The 24,104-nt window shown below is 39.3% G+C and overlaps 2 protein-coding genes and 1 long non-coding RNA gene across 3 annotated transcripts; all 3 read left to right on the top strand.

Annotated features, from left to right (window-relative positions):
• The first annotated feature begins 1,931 nt into the window (after positions 1–1,931).
• LOC146306878 (sortilin) lies at positions 1,932–13,374 on the top strand. Its single transcript, XM_084711185.1, has 19 exons — positions 1,932–2,575; positions 3,925–3,987; positions 4,774–4,850; positions 4,945–5,041; positions 5,718–5,885; positions 6,061–6,134; positions 6,352–6,398; positions 7,416–7,552; positions 7,659–7,742; positions 9,075–9,135; positions 10,242–10,394; positions 10,946–11,043; positions 11,147–11,246; positions 11,323–11,497; positions 11,605–11,798; positions 12,505–12,697; positions 12,795–12,911; positions 12,992–13,139; positions 13,231–13,374. The coding sequence occupies exons 1-19, from the start codon at positions 2,330–2,332 to the stop codon at positions 13,339–13,341; spliced, it is 2,343 nt and encodes a 780-aa protein (XP_084567311.1). The 5' UTR covers positions 1,932–2,329; the 3' UTR covers positions 13,342–13,374.
• A 3-nt stretch (positions 13,375–13,377) lies between these two features.
• LOC146306879 (uncharacterized) lies at positions 13,378–14,743 on the top strand. Its single transcript, XR_014769002.1, has 2 exons — positions 13,378–13,698; positions 13,815–14,743. It is a non-coding gene; the product is annotated as an uncharacterized LOC146306879 (long non-coding RNA).
• A 591-nt stretch (positions 14,744–15,334) lies between these two features.
• fam3c (FAM3 metabolism regulating signaling molecule C) lies at positions 15,335–23,889 on the top strand. Its single transcript, XM_084711161.1, has 10 exons — positions 15,335–15,424; positions 15,905–15,958; positions 16,820–16,924; positions 17,251–17,277; positions 17,593–17,716; positions 20,776–20,834; positions 21,069–21,119; positions 21,229–21,313; positions 21,452–21,578; positions 23,066–23,889. The coding sequence occupies exons 2-10, from the start codon at positions 15,940–15,942 to the stop codon at positions 23,153–23,155; spliced, it is 687 nt and encodes a 228-aa protein (XP_084567287.1). The 5' UTR covers positions 15,335–15,424; positions 15,905–15,939; the 3' UTR covers positions 23,156–23,889.
• Positions 23,890–24,104: the final 215 nt, after the last annotated feature.

The following is a 24,104-nucleotide window of genomic DNA, read 5'->3' on the forward strand; positions in this document are numbered from 1 at the left end:
CCACATACATGTGTCTCGATACATGGTCATCAACCTAAAGGAGTAAGCATTTAAAAAAAGAAGCCAGTTAGGGACGGCTCATGTGCTTAGACACAAAAGAGTATTTAATGTCAGATAACAAACAGAAATTGCTTAAAAAAATCCTGACTTCTCAACAAAGTAAAGGGCGTCTTCTAGGCCACACTCCAACCTCTGCCGAACATCTACAAACTTGGCGTGTTTGAGCAGTGGTTCTTGTAGGGGCAGCTTCCACAAAGTGTCGATGAGAAATGTTAAGGCAGCTTCATGGAATTTCTCCATCTGCTCCATCATCCTCATTTTTACTTTAATAGGTGAGAATAAAATGTAACAGGTAACCATGAAACTGTCCTTTAAAATAATATACATAGACATAAATTATTAAAAATAAATGCAGTGTTGTTGCCCTGACATAATGCACCACCACAAGTTTAAAAACAGGTGTTTTTCTGCTTGGCTGATTTGACCTTTTCCATTTTATGTGTGGTTTCTCTTCCTCAAACCAGCATGTAACCACAATTAAGCTGTAATTGTTTACTTTTGTCTCTTATTTCAGAAATTAAACATCTGGATGAGATTAAAATATAGAAAATGTTAAAGTATTCACATGACCTGAAGGGCAAAGAAACTTCATTCAAGTTTAAAGGTTCAAAAACATGCAGAAGTGAGTCTTCATGCTGCTCTTCATCCTCCTCCTGCCCTGTAAAGTTTTAATTTTTGTTCTGAATGAATGCATATGTCTTATACACATATCCGAGCTACTGTTGAAGTAAAAACGACATGAAGTTAAATCATTTTCCATGGGAACAAGCCCACAGCTGGATTTCCCGAACAGCCCGCGGCAAAACAGCTGTGTTTCATCCGTGGCACAGCTCATATCGCTGCCTGTTGCTTCAGTTGTTTTAGTAAGAAGTGGCTTCAAACACACACGCAGCTGCTTGTTCCAGTAACTTTCAGTCATTGAGCTGAAAGATATCACAACCACGCCGCAACAAATAACCATAATTTTGTCGTGCGTAAAAGCGCAAGGTGAGGCGATTTGGCACCTGTGAGTGAGACACTCACTCAGCTGGAGGCATTACGCCTGAATACATGACGCCCTCTTGCGTTCACTTGTCCCCACTACACATAAAACAAGGTAGAAACCCCATTCTATTATGCTGCATTCACGTCTCGTTCTATTTTCAGAACTCGCAAGAACTTCTTCAGTCCAGGTATAAATGCATTTTCTCTGTCTTTTATTGTTCCAAAAAATCCTATTTTTCAGTCAGTCAGTCCAACTTAATTTGTATAGCACATATCATACAGGTTTATTTTTTTTAAACAAGTGAAACCTGCGATTGAATGAAATAAAAGAGTAAAAAGACAATAATAATGATAATAATAATAATAATAATAATAATAATAATAATAATAATAATAATAATAATAATATAGAGTTACATTAAACATGGACTAAGATAAAGTACAATAGAAAGATAAAACATAAAATTAATAATATGATAAAAACAAAACAATAGGGGACACCAGGGGCAACTGTAACAGGAGGAGTTGTAAATCTCTCAATTCCTCCAATCAGAAACAAGCTAGAGTGATGACACTCACTCTGCACATGCTCAGTATTCTCTTTCTACCTTTGCAAAAGGAGCAAGATCATTTCACCATAGCACAAGTTTTCAACAAAACAAAACAAAAACAGATTTTAAGGTAATGAAAGTTAATTTTAGGATGAATATTTTTTTCTTAACTAGAGTACATATATATTTCTTATAACAAAAGATGACTAGTGTATTTCAAGTAGTCTGTCAGTTATGAAGGAAAATGTAAAAAATGTTGCAATAGGCCCTGGTCTCCCCTACTAATGACAATAAAATAGCAGATAATGTTGAATAAAACAGAATAAAATAATACAAGATAAATATAGTAAAACATGTCCATAAAATATAAAACATAAAAGTCACGTCTTCAACCGTTTTGACAACACTGAACGCATCACAAATTAGCCTCTCACATTTACTCTCGCTGCTTGTATTAGTTGCAAATGACCACAAGGTGCGTGTCCATCAAATACAGTTGAAATGTAAATCCTGCAGCAGCAGCTCAGGTCACCTGGATGCGGGCAGAAACACCTGCTGGCGGAGAACGCACCACCTCACACAGCACTTTTTATGTTAATGACCCGTCCAGGCGCGTCCCTCCCACCCCCACTTTGCCTCACAGCGCAGTGATAATAACTCACTCAGTAAAGGCACGCATTTCGGTCACTTCTTTTTTTTTTAATTGAGGTCCTCTTATTTTTGTCGCATCGGATATGATCTGGAGACTCGTTCTCCTGGGTGCGGTCCTTCTCCTCCTGGGTGCTGAAGGCAGAGGGACGGTGACTTTCCACCGGCCTCAGCAGGATGATGAGAGCCAGGGCGCAGCGCGCTCACGCCCCAGGAGGGACATGAGCGGCTCCTCCGGGACCCCCAGACCTTCTCACGGTCCTCCCTTCACCTCCTGCCGGATCCCCCTCACCCCCGCCGAGCACAAGGTCCTGGACGACAACACACATGAGGTGAGGAGGTGTGTTTGAGTTACTGTCCATCAAATGTGCAGAAGAAGTATTCAGATCCTTTACTTGGGTAAAATATTACACTGTGAAAATACTCAATTACAAGTAAATGTTATGCATAAGTAAAACTATGCATACTATAAAAAATGATACAGGAATTTATTGAATCTCATGAATTTAATGTTAATAAGTAAGTTTCAAGTATTGCAAAAGTACTTTAATTTGCCTTTTCACATTCAGTTAACTTAAAATTTGAAGGCAGTCTGGACTATTTTTTTTTTAAGTTAAAGCAAATAGTGTTTTTTAAAAATAATTAATATTAGCAAAATGTACTTAAACTATCAATACTCATTCTGCAGTAAAATGGTCCGTGTCAGTGCACTGTAAACAAAAAAAAAAGATATGGGAATTTCTTTTTAGTTGAAATGATGAACTGAATTAATGTACTGTACAGAGTTCAGTCAACTCATCAAATTGAGTTTATCAGAAACATTATCATGAACAGCTGTTGGTTCATCTCAATGTCTTAAGCTTAACTGACATCTTTAATTAAGGAAAACTGAATTAATATCAATTAATTAATAACATTAACTGAAAACAAATAATGTTTTTTTAGAAGTACTGCCAGTGAATTGTACTCAAGGTATCAGAAGTAAAAATACTCATCCTGCAGTAAAATGGTCCCTGTCAGTGATATTTTTTGGATTAATATTACTGCTGCTTTATTGTGCATTTTACTCCTGTGGATGTTTAAGGTTGAGCTAATTACTGGACAGGAAAGACATGAAAAATTGTAACCAGAAAAGTAACCAGTAACTAAAGCTGTCAGACAAATGTAGTGAAGTAAAAAGTAGTGTTCACCCTCAATTTTTTATTTAAGTACAGTCCTTGAGTGAATGTACCTAGTTACATTAGACCACTGCAAATGCTTCATATCATTTTTAAAGTCTTGCAGCTATGAGTTTTATTAAACACAAAAAATGAATTTCTTAGCACATAAACTTGTCACTAGGACAGGAAGTGATGTTTTTCTTGCTTCATCTGCTCTTGTTGCATTGTTTCAGAATATTCAAGAAGATAACTCTTAAAAAACTAAATATATAAGTGAAATTGTAGTCAGAAAATGACAATAAACGACATCTGTGCAAAGTGATGATCTAGTTACCACTGTGGTAATCAACCACTGAACATAACTGGCTCTTCAGCCCATTAACTCCATTTGGTAAGCAGTGTTATTTCACCATCTCAGGAAGTGGAAATTGTGTGGAGAAATGCAGTTTAGATGGTTGTTTTTTTAAACTTTAAAAGCGATGCTGTCATATGTGTGAGTGTCTCTTCTCTCTTTCTCCTAGACAGGGTTTAACGGTGATGACGGCTCCTACGTGATTCTCACATGGGTGGGCGATGGTACGGGAGTGAGTATCTTAGTATTACTGCAGCACCACAACTGTGTTTTTTAGCATGAAATATATAGTTTTTAAACAGTCTACCTGAAGCACCCTCACAACTTATGTCACATTAAAACGATAACTTAGTAAATTTTGTGGTCATATGTCAATAGGTCAATGTGGACCTTGATAACTGACCCCTTTTAGAGCTTTGGTAAACTTTCTTACGTACTGTTTCCTGTAGTTAGATGTGCTACATGCTAGGCTTGTCTATGCTGAAAAGAGAAACAAATTTTGAAGAGAGTTAAAAACGCTGCTGGAGAACAAAAATAACCCCACATTTTTTAATCAGTCATTACCAGTGACAAGTTGAACAACAGATAAAAGAGGATTCAAGTTGAATTTTAGTGAAATAACATTAAGATGGTACCATCAGATTTCCCCGCCCTTCAGTTTGGGAACCACTGAGTTAGCTAATTTTAGCAAAACAACAGACGACTAGCTAACTAGCTAATCTGCATCAATCCTTAAGTAGCTAGTTAGCTAGTGTTTTGCTCTGTAGCAAAATGCTAGTTAACTTCTGCTCTACATAAATTGTGAGCTAGATAGCTAGCTACTGTTTTGCTAACATTAGCTACCTTAAGATGTGATGTGATGTGTAACTATCTTCAAAATGTGGTTTTCTTTTCAACATAGACGAGCTTAGCACGAGGTTTTACCAGGTAGCCTGCCAGGTTTTCTCAACTGTTACACGAGCTCAGAGGAATTTGTCATCATGTCTAGGTTTTAAACACACTGCTGTATTTCCTTTAGGTTGTCCTGGTGCTGTCAACATTTAGTGCTCCGATAGATTCTTTCTTTGAAGGAGGCTCCTCACGACTTTATCGCAGGTGAGCTAGCGTCCGATATGTTAGAGGAAAATGCAGCGTGACATGAGCGACCCGCAGTACGTTCTGTAAAAACTTCCTGTCTTTCTCTCCTCAGTACGGATTACGGAAAATCCTTCCATGACATTTCCCAACGGATCAACAACACCTTCATCAGGGAGGAGTTTGGAGTCAGCGTTGGACCAAGGAGCTCTGTGAGTGAACAGGAGGGCAGTTAGAGTTTCAGTTGGGGGACTGTGTTGCATGTTCCTACACGAGGAGGTGTGTGTGATGTTGCCTCATGAAAGTGTGAAGACATGTCACTTGCTGAACCGCCATCTAACTGTCTCATGCCATATTTTTCGCTGTCAAACCACTTCTGCTCGTGTTCTTACAGTGTTGTGGCCGACATGTTTAAAAATACACGCACAGAAATGCACGGAAACACAGAAAATTTGGCACCAGCAAGCTTTCTACTCGCTCATGAAATTAGGAAGATTTGTGAGGATGGGGAGATTTTTTTCTAGGATGTGTACAGAAGCCCATTCCCACCAATGTGATGCAATAAATAATTTAATTTCTCGATATAATGACTCAAGTTGTAAGAGGGAGAGAAAGTTTGTTATTATGTTGAGACACTCTCTCATTATTTTTGAGATAATTCCATAGTTTAGAACAGAAAATGTAAAAAGATATTTTGTCTGATAAGGTGAACTTATGAAAAAAACGAACACGTAAACCTTTCTGTCCTTTTGAAAACCAGCATCTTCTCTGATGAAAATGTGCAGTTAAAAATGTTTATATTTTTATAAATATATTTGTTTAGCATCCTGTCATCAGTCCTGCCAACTTTCCATCTCACGTCTGCTTTTCATCGGTTTTAATTGATAGGTGATACTGACAGCAGACGTCCCGGTGGTGGAGCACCGAGGCGGGATCATCTTCACCTCCACGGATGCTGGCGCAACCTTCAAATTCATCCAACTTCCCTTCCACCTGGCTCAGCCAATCACGTACCACTTCCTCAACTCCGACTACCTCGTGGCTCTCAGCATTGATGTGAGTTACATGGCCCTTTAACTGTTGTCTCTCTTGTTTTTTTTTTTTTTTATTTGGATTCTCAAGGCGCTGGGCTAAACATTGTGGGCTGAAACACCTGCAGCATTATGCCCACAAACACACACATCAAGCACACACCTTAAACTAAAGGTAAACATCGCTCTGTTCCTCGCAGGGCGGTCTGTGGCTCTCTCTGGACTTTGGCGCCAAGTGGACAAAAGTTCATGATGGAGTGCATTCTTTCGCGTGGTGAGGATAAACAGCGAACAAAACCCTCACACTAAACCCCACTGTGTCGAAAAGAAATCACACACACGAACCATATTTACAATAGTGCAATTTTACTTTAATATTTTTCTAACTGCTGTATGTTTTGTTGTGGGGAAGAAAAGTAATCTGTAAAAAGAATCCATGTGATCTGTTGTGACACTTTTGTGGCATGTTTCTAACTTCCTCTTTCCATCAGGGGGGCCGGCATTAATTTATTCTTCAGCTACAGTCAGGTAGACGCAGGTAAGAAGCTGTAAGAAATCCACTTTAATTATGACAAAGAGCTTAAAAAAGATGTGACCAGTGAATTTAGTTGAAGACACCCCTTTACAGACTTTACCCACTTTATGCCGATCACATGAAGTTGTCATTTTTCTGTCTTTTTTTCAATATTTCTGCACTCTAAGGTCCCTAAACAGAATTGACATAAAATAAATTGGGTCTGACTGGAAAGCTAAGACTCTTGTGGATTCAATGAGCCCAAATGCATTCTTATTTGACGATGTCAGTCTTCATAGTAGCCATTTCAATGTAGTGACACCATTTTTTGGAAACTTGACATCCCTCTATGAAATGATTCATAATGACCTCTGGGATAAGCCTCATGAAACTTGACAACCACAAACTAAAGACCTGGGGCATCCAGAGGTTGTAGGGCCATCTAACTGCCAAAAAAATACAATTGTTGCAAAGAAAAAACAAAGAAATCTCCAAAATGGCAAAGGTTTTTGAAACCAAAATCACAGCATTAATACAAAAACATGCCACCATCTAAACTCTAAGCTGCTTGCTCATCTTGCTCAGTGGTTCAACATGTAGTGACGTACAAAGCTTGACATGCCTGCTAAGCTATGATTGGACAGTTGCTGTTTGTGGGAGGAGCTTAGCAAAGGGTCATTTGCACGTTATATCTGCATTAATTACACGTGGAATAAATGAACATTTGAGCTGGTTGCAGCTGATTTTTCTGATCAGAGGGGCTGGAAATCACAATGTTGCTCAGAGGTCTTTAAAATCTGCACAGCATATGACACCGTCTATTGTTAGACCCTCAGTCCGGATGAGGAAAATTTCCCCTCAAAGATAACAGCAAGGTACTTCCCAGAACCTCCCACCTTTCAGCCTTTGAAAGTGGCAAAAGAAAACTGAAAGCAATGTTTTTCTTGGAAGTCAGTAGCCAGATGTCTGGGCTTGAAATGTTCTTATCGCTCTGCTGTACAAACTAATTAACTTGTGTGATGACTCATTCTCATTCTGTAGTTGAGGCAGACGAGAGGGGGGATTTAGTGCTGAAGAGGACCACAGATCTGGGTAAGACCTTCACCATCATCCACGAGGACATCTTCAGCTTTGGCTACATCGGAGCCTTCCTCTTCTTCTCTGTGATGGAGGATTCGGTAAAATATAATAACACAAAGCACATATTAATATGTAGACTACACAGAGTATTTTCAAGCAGTCAAATCACATATAAAACACAGGGTTGTGTTGTTTTGCTCCCAGAGGTCCCCTCGTGTCATGTATTTCTCATCGGACCAAGGAGACACCTTCAGTCAAGCTCTGCTGCCTTCTGCCTCCACCGAGCAGGTGAGAGGCGTTCAAATACCGTCAGAGAGAAGATACTGCTGAATCAACTCTATTGATTATGATGACAAAAATAAGACCCAAGTTGTAATCTTTACATTTTTGGTTAGTTTGATTGTTGAGTTCCCATATTAGGGATGTCCGCCATTATTTGGTCAGTCAGAGGCTGTGGCGAAGTCAGATTTAAAATTAAACCAGAAGACTTAAGGCATCCATTTGTACCAAGCATGCCCTACTAGCTTTCCCACTTTATGCTAATGCCGTGTGCAGGTTTGGCACAAAAACCGTGCAGTTGTTTTTGCATGCAACATAATGTGTTATTTTTGTCTGTTCTAATGTCTCTGTATACTGCACAGTATTGGACTTGCATGAATTGGTAATGACTGCAAAGCTGAGACCGGATTCGTTTGGCCCAATTTTATTCATGCGTGATGATGCCGTTTCACTGAAACTTGATCTCTCTGCGTAAAATTTCTTACAGGAATCTCAAAAGGTCACAAGTTTTTGGTACCAAACCACAGCATGATTTTTTTCTGTGGTGTTCCTCGAGGTCTCACTGTACTGCGAGAGTGTGTGCACTTAAACTGATATAGTTTTTTTTTTAGTTGGACCTTTTTTAGGTGGCTAAAATCAGTTTTTCCGGGGGCATCTCGACTGCTGTCTTCGTTCACTGACTATGGAACCCCCACTTCAAATAGTCTGAACTATCCCTTCAAGTTCGGTTAATATTCATCAAAAACTGTCACGTACCAAAATCTGCAGCTGAATTTCTGGACTACTTCTTTACTCATTCTTCTTTGATCAGGTAGTTCCTGATTTCAATCAAAATGTTGTCAATTTTAGACCATTTTTTTCTGGTAGCGCTGCTTGTTTTGTGCCTTTTGTATCAAATATTTCAAACAACACCACAGAAAAGATGCAGATGTTGATATAATTTGTCACATGTGTCCCTCACACTTTGAGTCAGACTTGGAGTTTGGGGAAGTTTTAAACTCTCCGGTCACTTCAGTTTCACCGACACACACACACACACACACACACACACACACACACACACACATGCTTTTGGACCGTTTACCTCAAGTAAAAAACATCAATGGCAACATTTCCTTTTTCAACATCAACTGAACACACATCTGCTCTGTTGAAACACCCCCCCCCACACACACACCTCCACACCCACGGCATCTTGTTGACAGCACAAACACACGCTCTCTCTCACGGCGATTAGACAAGGTTTATGGTGAAGATTAAATTAGTCATCAAAGTTTTTTGTTATTCCAGATTTTCTCACCCACATGTGCTCACTCACCCGATATGTGTGTGTGTTTGCAGTTCTACTCCATCCTGGACGGAGATGAGGATATGCTCTTTATGCATGTGGACAACCCAGGAGGTAAAAAAAAACAAAAAACACGTAGACACACCCCAAAAACTACCTCAAAAACATGCTTGACACATATTCACAAATCTGCCCATGTTGTGAGGACAACATGGCAGAATTTATAGCTCTCTCAGCCCCTTTTGTTGTAATGGAAAAGCTCAACGGTAAAGGCCAGACTGGTTTCACAAGTTCTTGGCGTTGCTGACAAATCATTCCATCATACTAAGTGAGTGTTTGTGCATGAGTCCAGCTGCCCGCTCTTTGTTCCTTTTCGTTTTTCTCCCTCCTCCCCCTCTCATGCTTTACATCTCTTTCTCATTCACGTCTATTATTTTTGCTCCACATTATTATTGTGCTTCTTTTTCCCCGGCCAGTGCTCCAGTTAGGGTTCGCTGATGGGACTTTTGTGCTGCAGAGATAAATAGGGGAGATACGGGGGTAGAGGGGCTTTATCTTTTGTTGCCTGGAGGGAGGGAGATTTAGTTTACACTGCAAAAGCTGACAAACATATCTTGGGATCAGGGTGTAACACAAGCACACACACACACACGTAAAGCACGTCCATCACATCCCTCAGCTGAGCTCGTCCTTCATGGCTTCAGCTGACACGTGTGTGAGCTTCACACACTTAAAATATGATTGATGATGACGACGTGGTTGTTATGGTGCTGATGTTTAAAGGTTTGTGTCAGCTGTTCCCAGGTGCTGATTCGCTTTGAAGGCGACAAACGTATTTTTTTAAAGTGGGGTTGTATGAGGTATTCGTCCGTAGTCAGTGTGTCACCTACAGCAGGTGGCGGTCGACACATCCCTAGTTTTTAGAAGCTAGGCAGTGCTGTGGACAGGTGCAACAGCAAAATAAAGCTATTTTAGGATGTGGCACTGGCAGTTACTCACTTTTTATAGTTTTTGTGTGACAAACAAAGAAGAAGTAAGAGGACACGAGCAGCAACATCCTCTTTGCACCTCTCTGGAAGTGATGAGGTTCGCCACCAACATGAAACAGACACCACCAATGATCTGATCAATACATCATTAAGTTCATACAAATGACGGCTAACTTTAACCCTTGACATTAGAGGAGTAACCGCATGTCTTATCACTGTGTTTCACAACAGATACCTTCTTTGGGACCATGTACACGTCAGATGACCGTGGAATCTTGTTTACCAAATCACTGGAGCGTCACCTGTTTGATGGGCAGAGGAAGAGCGATTTCACCAACATAACTTCACTGCGAGGAGTCTACCTCACTAACAAACTGGACGATGGTAGGGTTTGCAACCTGTGTGTCTTGCCACGCAAGCTCTGTATATATATTCACACACGACAATAGGTTGCCACGTTGAAATACAGCCACAAAGCGTCTGGGGACCACAAAGGCTTAAGGGACGGTGAGGCAGGCAAGGGTCAAATGTAGAAGGCTGCAGACCTACGCAGGGAAAGAAATCGAAAAGCAGCAGGAAAGAATGGAGTAAAATGCACAAACAGGCAGGTCAGGCAGAAACATGAAGATGTGCAGGTGAGGATTGGGTGGAGCAGGCCTGGTGAGTGCGGGACTGATGAGACGTGGGAGCAGGTGGGTGGATGAGGAAAGAAGGGAAAGCTGAGGACATCTAGTGGAAATGTGGAGAATGGCAGGTCTGTGGAGAAGAGAGAACAAAAGTGAAGTAAAGTTCTGGAGACAGCAGGTGAGAGCAATGAGGTTGAAAAGGGGAACTGAGGAGCAGAGCGGAGCTTTTGGGTGGTTTTCCATTTACTTGTTTTGTACTTTTGCATTTTGATAAAAATATTGATGAATAAATGAAGTGTTTTGTTGCAGATGGTCGTATAAGATCCGTCATTTCCTTCAACAGAGGAGGGACCTGGAGACAACTCAACAAACCTGAGAACGTGGACTGTGGAGAGCACGTTGAGAGGGTAGGAAGTTATACGGAGAAAACTCTAATCCCAGGCTGAATATTAACACTATATTTAACGCATTAGTCACTAAAACATTATATGTGTGTGTGTTTTTCATCAGTGCAACCTTCATATTCATGGAGAGCACAGTCGCAACAAACTCATCGTCCCCATGCTGGCTCTGTCTGAACCGACTGCTATCGGTCTAGTCATCGCTCATGGTAATTGACCTTTTAACACACAAAACAAATAAGATCAAACTTTTGATATATAATAATAATCTTGTTTCTTCTGCAGGCACTGTTGGAGACTCTCTGTCATCGTCGCAGCACCCAGATGTGTTTGTGTCCTCAGACGGGGGTTATAACTGGAGGGGGACACTGAGAGGTCCTCACCACTACAGCATATTGGACTCCGGGGGTCTCATTGTGGCTGTGGAGGCCCACCGGGAAGCACAAGTCAAGACTATCAAGTACTGAGCAGATAGTTTGTATTATTTTGCAGTTTTTGAAAGAGGTTCGCTTGCACCGAAGTTGCTTAGGATTATACCATATTTTTGGTGCCGTTTGTCGTCTCCAGGTTCTCCACAGACGAGGGTCAGTGCTGGAAGTCCTACAACTTCACCGAGCAGCCCTTCTTCTTCGCTGGCCTGGCGTCCGAGCCGGGGACCAAGGCCATGAACGTTAGTGTGTGGGGCTTCAGGCCGGAGGACGACAGTCAGCCCATGTGGGTGACCGTCACCATTGACTTCCAGAGCCTCATTACAAGAGAGTGTGAGTCAGTACGCTATAATCCCACCTTACTCCTGTTATCTATACTTCACATCATGTATACGGCACTTTACCACCTGCTGCATCAACTTGTCTCCAGTGAGGTGGCACCTTGCAACAGTTTCCTTTTACATAAACTTAGCAACCCATGACCTGCTGGAACTTTCCATAACTTCTACTTCTAAGAAACTATGAATAGACCTATGTTCCTCTTTTTTCATTTATGTTAGATTTTACAAAGTGGCATGCTTACAACTTTAAACAGTTTGGCAAAAGTGCATCCAGTGAGTCAAACCGTTAGCTGTTGACGCTTCTGCTTGTTGCTAAGTTTTTTCAATCAGCTTCATATGTATTTTATACTTAGATTTCTGTTTCTACTTCATTCTTTGGGTTCTTCCCACTACTTTTGGACAGAAACGAGCAGCAAGCAGGATTCAGCAACATTTCAATTAGAACCAGAAGACCGTTCAGCCCCAACACAATGTTGCAAAGCGTTTATAGACACACTCACCAAACAAAAGAAAATGGACCTGTTAGATAGAGTGGTTCAGGATGATGTATTTTTGTAGGCCAGACCAGAAGTTAGCATCGCTCTATGTAGCTCCAGGAACTTGTTTTTCAGCAACATTTTTGTTTCATTTTCCCTCCCCGTTTTGAAGTGGTCGCCACTAACGGCTGGTTTCTGCTTGTTAATCATCTAATTCCTCAGGTAATAAGCAGGACTATGAAGAGTGGTTGGCTCATTCTGCAGCCGGAGGAGACTCGGAGAGAAAGGGCTGCATCCTGGGTGTCAAAGAGACTTACAGGAGGCTGAAGAAACAATCTGTGTGCAGGAACGGGGGAAACTTCGTGGTGAGCAAGAAACAAAGTCCCTGCCCATGCATCAGAGAAGATTACTTATGGTATGTTGCAAAGATTACGTGAAACAGGTTTATCAGAGCCTAAGCTTAAATATTATAACATTTTCCATTGTAAGCTTTAAACTGTCCTTTTCAACAGTGACTATGGTTACTATCGTCATGTGAACACCTCAGAGTGTGTGAGACAATCCAGCGCTGCAAACAAAACCTTGGATCCCTGTCTGAACGGAGAGGAGGACGAGCTTCTGACTGCAGGGTATGAGTGCTTGCTTCCTTATTGAAAATGAAGAATCACACCTCCTGCGCGCACTCACACACTTCTGGCTCTGTGTGCAGGTACCGTAAGGTCGCGAGTGACAGGTGTGAGGGGGGATTCGCTCCTCAGTTCTCAGAGCAGACGGTCATCAGACCCTGTGGGGTCAAACCCAGCCCGGGGCCACCTGGTGCCAGGTCCTCGTCTCCCGTCACACACTTTGACACACCGGTCAGTAGATTTGTCGCTCTGATAATCAGAGTTCACCTTCAGTTGTTCATGTGTTTTAGGACTACAACAGCTGTTTCTTGTATTTTTCCAGCGAGAGAGGCTGGTGTTGATCCTGGTGTGTGCAGGAGCAGGAGTCATTGTCCTGGTGGCTGTCATTTCTGCCATCTTTGCCGTTCGGAGAGTGGTTTATAATAACAGGTGAGCTGGATGCAAATCTGCAGCCAAATAACAGAAACTCACAGATCTAGTCTTAACTGTTTGGTTACCATGGTGATTAGGTTTAGGACCTGACTCAGGAAAAAAGCCTTTCCAGATGAACAGGTCCACACAAGCATCCGTACTTCCCAGGAAGTTTCTGTAATACGGCCCCTGTGCTGTGTTCACATGCTTTCATGCGCCCAGTGTTAACTGACTGTTGTGGTTTAATGTCGCCCTCTACAGGACGCCGGTGTATCGTTTCTCCAACCTCCAGATTCAGGATGACATTAATGGCATCACGGCTGATCTTGAAAGCGCCACCAGCAGCAATGGCACAGCCTGCCAGCAGGATTCAGATGATGTGAGAGTTATTTAGCAGTGTTTTATATATTTTTTGTATTGTTTTGACATATAAAAACTTTCAGATAGTGTGATTTTTCCATGTACACTGATTCTTTTTCCTCCTTTTGTTGACAGGATCTTATTGAATGACACACAACACATATTAATGGATGTAATGGATGTTCACGATTGAAAGCAGCTGTGCTGAAAAAGACTGTCAACAGAATTTTGTTGGACTTATCCCGAATGATTTGATGGGAGCGGCCGTTGTGGCGGATTCTGAGGATTTGAATGACAAGCATGAGAATGTTTTAATTTATTGACCTGACTTCATTTCATTGCTTTACTTTGCTTAATCTATGATTTGTACAGTGTTTTTTTTATTTTAATTGTGTTGCACCACCTTTTTACTTTCTGTTTAATGTGAAGAAAAACAAGAAAATCCTGAAAATGTGCATTTGTAAAACATAAAACCAAACACGGCATGTTATTATTATTATGTGTTCTTTATACTGTGTAAGCTGTAGTTTAAAACACGCCATGATGAAGTTAAATGCACAATAAAAACGTCTCAAAGCTTCTGTCCATCAGAGGGCGCTGGTGGCGCCGTAACGTCTGTTTCAATGTGAACAGAAGAAGAAAAATGAGGAAGTTAGTGTGATGGAAACAAAGATTTATTATTAAGAAGATGTCCCACTCGTGAAACGCTACCACAACTCTTCAGTATACAGTAGAAGTGGCATGTAACTTAGTATAGAAAAGGATCCCCAAAACACAAGTTATTATATTGTTGAATTAACCATTAAACTTGAGTCTCATCTAGCTGTGTTGGGGAACTTTGCAATTATCAACATTTAAATACTACTTTGTAGATTTAATGGAATTCACACATTAAGGGATCATTACTTCAGGAGAATTTCCCATATTCTCCCAAAATACAAAAACACATATCTTACCAAGAGATACTATAGGTTCAAATTTAACAGGAATTTTAATAACTATTCTTCCTTGACTCTGTTAAAAACGTATGTGAAATTGTTCCCATTTGTAGCCTGTATTTATCATTTAGCATTACTTTGTCAATTTGTTCCTGATGATTTCATAAATGTGTCCTTTTTAAAAATACCAGTGTACTGGGGTCAAGCCCAGTCAAGCATTCATTTCCATCTAATTTTTATAAATCACCCCATTTATTGATTAAGTTCATGTTTGCCATGGGTTTTAATTTAAAGTATCACACGCTATAAGTGGAGTAGGGGCATTGATTACCTGTCTGTCTATTTTTGTTTTACACAATATGCAAATGAACTAGAACTTCCCTAAAATAATAATAATCATAGTACTTTTTCTTCAGATGGCATTAATCATTAACAATAATGTTATAAGAGAGAACTATGTTAGCATTTCGCTATGGTTCTTTCTCAGGCCTACAGTGGGTCATTCTTGCCAATCGATTTGTAGGCTAAATATGTTGGTAGGAGGAGGATTAAAATCACTCTTTTTTTTTAAAGTTTCCCTATAGATCATGGTCAGTGCTGAAAAGGTACATTTCACGGTAGACTTAATGTTTATTTTAAAAATACAGATACACTTTTTAAAACTTTTGTCTGTCTTCGTTTTTTCCATCGGAGTGGAGCATCTTACCCTCCCTTGGTCCACTGACCAGCTCACCTGTCAATACAGGAATCAGTGCAGTTGAAGAGCTCGTCGGACTGGCATTTGTGGTTACCCTGGCAATCAAACAGGTAAGCCTGGTCTTAGCGGGTATCATTTTGATTTACACTAAATTATTCCCTGCTATCATTTACCTTTCGCTGGACTTATGTCGCTGTCAGTTAGCTTAGCACGGCTGACGTTAGGCAGAAACGAGGAAGTTACACCAACGCAGCGTCTGTTTCAAATGCTAACGTTACCGTTGATGCTAACGTTAGTTAGCTTGCCAAAATTTAGCTTCCAAGTTACGCGTGGTGCCATAAAGATAGCGGGTTATTGCTTCATAGCGGCCTACTGCCTTGCAGTAGCTGTTTCAGTAAAACAAAAGTGACATTACCCAACTTTCTCAGTACTGTACTCTGCAGCTGAATGTGTCATGTCATTAGCAGCCAACTCATCGTCAACGAAAGTTGAGGTCACCTGATAAACCGTTATGGTAAACCTCCATACACAGATATAGCTAGTTCAAAATGATGAAGTGTTTTTTTTCTGTGTGTATTTTATCGCTACAGTTTTTTTGCTGTGGAAAAGTGGCTGGAGGGTCGCGATGATGGTCAGAGCTGGCGGTAAGTGTCCTTTAAGTTAGTCATCTCCAGAGACTGGGTTTTGTATTTGACTTTATTTGGGTCCATGCTTTTATATATTCATTATTCCATATGTAGTCATGATTAATTAAATAGCAAGGAGACCGAAATGATGAACTAGACTAATGCTTTATTTTCTACTTCTAAATAATTCTTGTTGGTTAAGTTTCCTGCTAAAAATAAACATGAGTGATTTATTAGCAGTAAGTTAATTTAATTTTGTCTGTTTATTTTCCATCAATAAACAAAACAGTTGCAACTTAAGTGTTTCAGATAAATTTATTCATAATGACAGTATTGAAAATCATACCTTGGTATACCGTAATACCTTGATACTGCCCAAGCCTAATGTAAAATACTTGTAACATGCATACACAAACATCACGAATGTTTTTCACTCTTATGGTGTAGAATAAAATGCAAAATCTGCTTATTCTAATTACACAATAAAAAGATGATAGATAATAGACAGTATAAAACAGGCCTAATATACTGCATACTGCATAAAAGAATAGTAAGAGTCGTGTTTGTGAGGAGGAAGTAGTTTATGTAAATGATTGCTAAAACAAATGCAGTTCATAGTGAAGGTTAAAAAATAATGAAAAGAATAAATAAATAATTCTAAAATTAATGCTAATTACAAACTTCATGTTCACAGTTACTCTCAGCTCATTGGCCATGGTTGTCATAAACTTTGATAACATTTGATGTTATTTGGTATTTTATGTCTCCAATTGAATACCATACATTTTCCTTGAAATTTTCCAGACTCTGATTGTGATCATTTCAAGTGATGCAGTTTGAATTTGTTTTTTTTCAATATTCTCTTATCTTGTATTTCAGCTATTTTGAAGTTGGCTGCGCTCATCTTTGCATTCCTCCTTGCTGTCTTTCTGGCCTTTCAGCTGCTGGAGATTAACATGGATTTTAAACTGAGCAGTGTGATGTGTGAGTAACATTCCTTGCAAAAGGAAACCGATCTTATCACCACTTCAGATATGGCCCTGAGCAGGAAGTGGGGGAGTTTCAGTTGTACATGGGAACATGACATCTAGTTATTTATTCAGTTAATGTGAGTGAATATTTTGTAGTAATGGCAGTATGTCTTACCTTTGTGTGACCTACAGCTTGTGTTCAAATTATAGGAACTAAATATTGGTCATTGTTATGTTTAGAACAGGGTGGTTTGTGTTGGGGTTTTTCACACAGCTGCATTTAAATGACCACAATATAGGTGAAGTCCCCTTTAATATTTATGTATTTTTGCTTTTCAGCCAAGTCTTTGCCTGCGAATGATGGCCGTAAGTATGCTTCAGTTATTATTATTTCATATTTTATCTTTTTTTCCACTATAACTGATCTGTTTCGATGCATGTTCCTCCTTTTTTAAAATATTTCTATATCAGTTGACACGACAAAGGTAATAAAAGAACCTGTGTTCTCTAGATAATAGAAAAGCACTATGCAGTTTATGGTGTGTGTTTATGTAGTGCTTTGTATTTAGAGCTGAACCTTTAATATTTGTTCTGTGTCTGCGTCAGGCTTATGACTGTACCCTGTGTTACCCGATATTGTCCCCTGTTAGTTGATGTGTAAATAGAGTTTTCTGTTCACAGCAACAAAGCCAGTGAGGTACAAGTGTGGGCTGTCCAAGGCATGTCCAGTGGGACACTTTGCCTTCAAGATGGCGAGTGGAGCGGCCAGTGTGGTGGGGCCCAGAATCTGCCTGGAGGACAAACTGTAAGTGAAGTGACGTCCTGAAACTTTCAGAAACACGGGAGCGTATATTACCTTTTATACTGAAGACAATAGAGTGGAAGTGCTGCTGGGTCTTACTGTTGATCACATACAGGTGCTCTTTGGATATTTCAGGTGTGCTCTGCTTGTTCTTCTTTTATGGTTGCATGGGTGAAGTATAGAGATATACCGATCCCGTTTTTTAAAGTTCAGATCCAAATTCCAATATCTGAATTGCATATTCACTGATACTGATACCAGCATCCTTTTTTTATTGATTATTATTTCTGTTACCATTATTACTACTACTATTTGTACTAGTAGTAGCAGTAAGATTACATGAGGCTGAAACTGAACTTCATTCTGGAAGGCTTGTGTAGTTTGTGTAACTAGTTGATTCTACTAAGCACAGCATGTCTGCACCATGGTTTTGATCCGTCCTCCACACGTCTGCAGCCCCCACCAGAAGTGTTTCATCATCGAAGTGTTTTCTAATTATGTTTACTCGCTCAGATTTAGGCGTTTTTTTTGTCCCTCTTTCAGTGTTGTGCTTCTACCAGGGATAAGCAAACTATGTGGTTAAACAGTTTGTTTGCTGGTTGTCTTTACGATCAGAAGTCTGCACAGGGTATTTTATTGACTGACTTCTTGCTGGCTCAGTCTGCTTTGTGCTAAATAGACTTGGCACATATTTGAAGCGGAGTGGGGTGGAGAGACGCTTCTGGGACATGCTGAGGCACTGCTGGTGGAATCACAAGCATTGTGCAGAATGGCAGGGATCGGCTCCGGCTGCTACAGTCTGCCTTCAATATTACTCAGCAGAGCCTGGTGGAATTTAGCCGTAATGTAACTTGTGTAATGGTGTCCTTCAGCCCTTGTGTGACACATTAGATTCTACCTGGTGATATTCACATGTGCAGCTGATCTGAGTCTGAGAGATGATTCTCATTTGCATAATTATCCCATGTTGCATTTCTAACATGCAAATGTTATTGTTTGTAATGTGTTTGTTCAGTGGTTTATGTTGGTAATTGTAATTTTTGTACTGGTTTATTGTTACACCGTGAGTGAGGTGACTAGTACAACGCCTTCTAGTTTCCTTGGTTAAAAACAAGAAAGCAATACATAAATAAATCTAGGAAGTTTGGTTTTAGTTTCCTTGATCAAAATAAGAAAGAAAGAAAGAAAGGAGGAGGGAAGAAAAGTGGATGTATGGAAGTGAGGAAGAGAAAGAGGAGATGAGAGCAAGTATAAACCTAAATCATAAAAAATACTTTTTATACCGTTAACCTTTCTTGCTGTCGTGGGTATGTGAACTTTTCATATTTGATCTTTAATCTTTTGATCACAAATCTGGTTTGTAAACATGTTTCATCTGCCCAGTCATTGGGAGAATTAGAAGCCATTATTTGCTTTTGTCAGGAGAACACAAAAACACAGAAACGCCACAGCAAATATTTGTTTTGGCCATAGTCACAAATCAATACAGCCTGTAGCCTAAGGCTGTTTCCTTTGAGCTGTACGCAATCACTTTCAATTTTAAATGCATTACTGTCTGTGTTTGAAGAATGATGGCTTTGGTACTGAAAGAGCGCTCTCTTCTCTCATCATCTTCCACCGTGCGTCATCTTCTTTGTTTGCTGCCACACAACATCTCTTCACGTCACTGCATTTCACTTTCATGCACACACAAACACACACCTTCACCACTGACTTTTCTGATACTCACATCTCATCTTTTCCTCAGTTTATGTTTGTGTTTGTTATTAGTTAATTTGTGAATGATTTAATTTAATTATTTTGCCTTCAGTCTGTGTCTCCCTCATGTTTGTCATGGCTAATTGAGCCAGACTGTGACAAATTACATAATTAGTCATCTTTTCTATTATTTCATTAGTCATTTATCGAGCAACATTCATTGACTCCAGCTTCTCAAAGTTGATGATTTACTGCTTTTCTCAGTTTCATATAATAAGAAATTAAATCTCTGGTGTTGGGACTATGAATTTCTTAAAAGCAAAACAACGATGTAGACAGAAAAAATATTAAGTCTTATTGACTTAATATTAATGGCTAATTACAATACTCATTAGTTGCAGTCATAGCGATTTGTTGTGTGTGAATTGCAAATTTCCCTGCCATGGGACTAATAAAGGAATATCTTATCTTACATGTCATGTACATATCACTGTTACTTGTCATTATTATCATGTACAGTTCTGTTCAATATTGTGCTAAATTTACATTGTTATCTGATGCAATATCAGTTTTTTTATTAACCAACAATTTCACTGGCAATATTACTTTTAAAGTAATTGCCATTACAACTTTTTATTTATTTATTTGATGCTCCATTGTTGTTATTCTTATATTACTGTAATTTTGGAGGAAACTGACACAAGAATTTCCTTCAAGATTAACAGAGTTATATCTTATCTTAAGTCAACATTAAAACAACTCAACAGCTGAAAAAAGTCTTAGCTGTCATAATGTTTGATGAAGGTGGAAAAAAGATCTAATCCTACGCACACCTAGTCCAGGAACTGTTGTAATGTCAAACACCGCTCCACTGAGTAACACTTGATGTCAAAGGTTGACTCTGAATGATATAAAAACATTAAAATAATTCACCTGCCCTTTAAAACCTGCAGTTATATGCAGTATAACATATAATAAATGATGCCTGTCACACTATAATGTAGTTATACACAGCTGTAAGAACATTTTAAGGTGTTTATTAATGTACAATACAGTTTTCTATACTATATTATAATTCATTATCTGTTTATACACCAGCCTCAACTTATAGGTGCCCACAGAAGGAAATATAGTTGTTACCTTACACATTAATGACTCATATCTGCTTATAGTGACCTTTATAGTGTGTTTAATAACCATATGTTAATAAACAGTAATTAGCTATTTCTATAGTTCTTATACATCCAAAACAACGGGACCTGAAGTATTTCCCTCCATGGCTATAATATGTCACAATCTTTTGCTGCACATGTGAAAATATCCATTCGGCTCCACTCTCACTGTCCTCCTTTGCTTTGTTTTAGACTAATGAGCGGCGTGAAGAATAACGTGGGGAGAGGAATCAACATCGCCCTGGTTAATGGTAACTTCATCAGCTAGAATTAAATACTCTGGAGTCCATTTGCTCATTAAACAAGCCGCTGCTGATAGTAATATTACACTGCTGCAGCAACAGACTGTGCACCTGTGTTAAAAAAAAAAAAAGATGTGTATATGCTTGTTAATTAATTAATGTTAATAAAAACTGTAAATCCTGTTTCATGTAGAGAAAATTTCAGCTTTATGTGGTCTAAATTTGGGTCTTTTCCCCCCACAGGTAGAACAGGGGATCTTATCAAGACAGACTTTTTTGATATGTGGGCAGGAGGTGAGTATGTCTCATCACTTTTATTTTAGACATTTAAAAACACAAATGCATTATATTAAACGTGTAAAAACGCACATACATTGTGTTAACCATGTGTACATTTGTGTAGATGTGGCTCCCTTAATTAAATTCCTGAAGGAAATTGATGAAGGGACAGTCGTGATGATGGCCTCATTCGATGATCCCTCGACAAAGTAAGGACTTTCTCCACAATTTCCCCTCGCCTGCTGATATAATTTAGATTGACACGATTAATGTAAATTGCTTTATTCGTCTCTAATATTGGCTGCAGATGTGGCCATGAAATAATATCTGTCATCTGTGTCCTGCAGACTCAATGATGAAGCCAGGAAGCTAATTGCTGATCTGGGCAGCTCAGCTATCAGTAATGTTGGCTTCAGGGATAACTGGATCTTTGTAGGAGGGAAAGGCATCAAGACCAAGACTCCATTTGAGCAGGTAACACAATCCATAAATCCCATATTTACAATGACACCCTAAAACAAAGTATTAAGGGATGGAAGCAAAAACAACAACTGCATTCTGTATTTGTCTTTGTACAACTGAAAATATTTACACCTTATGTCAAATAAAACTATGCTACCAGGAAATCACCAGCACATTAGCCGAAAAATGAAATATCAGTGTTGTCCCCAACAGCTGAAATGGGAGAGCTCAGATGAAATGTCCCTAAAGAGCTCTTGGATCAACTTAATTCAGCTGCAGTTCCATCTAATCCATTCAGATAAACAATGCTGTCGGTTAAATGATATATGACACACCTACTTAACACAATGTGGATTTTGTGTCTAGTTACGTCTGCATTCTCCATAGGATTAAAAAGGTGTGTTGAGCTTAGAAGTCCATTTGGGGTAACGGATAAATGTGTTTAAAGGCTTATGAGACACCCAAACGTTGGACAGTGGTTTGTCATACTCCAGCAGCCTTGTCCGTTGACAGCACAATTTTTCACTTTTGAAACATGTCGCAGGGCTCATACTCAGAATGAGCATATATTTACCAAAAACAATAAAGTCAGATCAGTTTAAAATATATTGTCTTTGTACTGAATTCATTTGAATATAAGTTAAAAATCATCTGCAAATCATTGCATTCTGTTTTTTATTCACTTATTTATTTGTAGTGTTTTGTATTTATTTAGATTTATGTATTTAATCATACTTGAAAATGGTATCGGTTTTGTTATTCAATTTCAAGCTCAAGTTTGCCTTAGCAATGAAAAAAAATATGTTATTTAATTGTCATCGACCATCATTATGTTCCCCTCTCTCTTTCCTTTTCTTTAAGTGTTGGCTCAGGCACTGTTTAGCCACCAGTACTATTTAAAGTCATTTTAGTACCGATATTAGGATAAAAGAACTGACTTCCTGTCTCATTTTCAGTCAAATTTTGAATGTAGGACTTTTACATGTGATGGAGTATTTCACTGCTGTGGTACTACTACTTTTACTTAAAGAAATGAGCTTGAATACCTCCTCCACTTCTGATTTTAAGGTTGACGGTATCAATGCCTTAGGGCTGTCATATCCTGCTACTGTAGTTGGCAATCAGCCTAATGTGACACGCCTGTTTGTAATAGCCATTTCCATCTTTTGTTAAGCTTTTTCTTTTTATGTAAGGATTACAGGTCTGGTGTAACCGTGTGTAATCTGTTAACTATAGAGCACTATCACTCATGAGCTTTTGTTGGTTTTTGGTCTTGTATGTGCTTATCAGAACACTAAACAGACAAGCCCTGTTTGAGTCCCATGTTAAACAGTAAGATATATTGCTTTGCTTGTGACTTCCTAAGAATGCCATACCTCTGCTGTTAAGCCTGTCCAAATAGACGCGTACATTGTACCGGCTTGTAAAGACAACTCGGGGTTTTTTTTTTTTCCTGTTAAGCATAATACGAGTGTGTGTGCTTTGTTTACCTCTTCCAGCATATAAAGAACAGCGCAGACACCAACAAGTTTGAGGGATGGCCCGAAGTGTTGGAGATGGAAGGCTGCGTGCCCCAGAGGCTGGAGTGATCTGAGCTTTGCCGTCATTGTTGACCCACATCCTCGTCTCCCGTGTCCGCCTTGTCCTCCTGACATTCCTGTCCTCATCAAAGACTTTTTAGTGGTTACAATTCTTTAGACCAACAAAGGTCCTCTTAGAGCTCTCATGCCCAAACCTTTTATTCAGATTTACCTGCAGAGCATGTTGGCAGGAAAGAGGAGCTGGCGTGAGGCAGGAAAGTGAAGCTTGGAGCTTCTGATACGTCTCCCTGTTTGGATGCCGTTACTTAGATGCATATTGGGCCTTGCAGTTGGAATTAGTAGGTAGGGTGCACTGATTATAAGGGACCTACCTTTGATTTTTGGCATACTATCACGCTTTCTACCTGTAAAGGCCACGGACCTAGCTGTGATCATGTTGCATTGTTGCACTGCTGTTGATGGATTTCATAGCCCAGATGTTTTCGGGGTGGGGCTAAATTTCCATGATCCCTTTTCTTGCCTTAATCTCCTCAACCTGTTCTTGTTTTTTATTTGTTACTTTCCTATGATGAGTTGATTCTGTTAGTTTCCTCTCAGAGTTTATTTTGAGAAAATTATTATTAACAGGGTTTTAAGATATCTCTGTTCGTGATATTTTAACCAAATGTACCAGGTTCACTGTGAAATTTGTAAATATAAGGAGGGTCCTGATTTGAAAGGTCCTAATTTAATGAACATTGTAATAATAATATAATTTCTTAAAATAAATGAATGAGAATAAATGTCTGGATTAAATGTGTTTAGTTATATCGGTGGTCTGCAGTAGAGCTGCAACGACAAGTTGATTAATCATTAGTGTAACAGAAAATGAGTTGCAAATATTTTGCTAATCAATGAATTGTTTCAGTCATACCATTAGCTTCTGCCGCTTAGTAATTTATAACAGTAAATACAGAGTCTGAGTTTTGGACTATTAGTTGGACAAAAGAAGCATTTG

This window comes from Lutjanus erythropterus, chromosome 22 (genome assembly GCF_056507025.1).
Source record: "Lutjanus erythropterus isolate fLutEry1 chromosome 22, fLutEry1.hap2, whole genome shotgun sequence".
In the NCBI taxonomy this organism is placed as follows: domain Eukaryota; kingdom Metazoa; phylum Chordata; class Actinopteri; order Lutjaniformes; family Lutjanidae; genus Lutjanus; species Lutjanus erythropterus.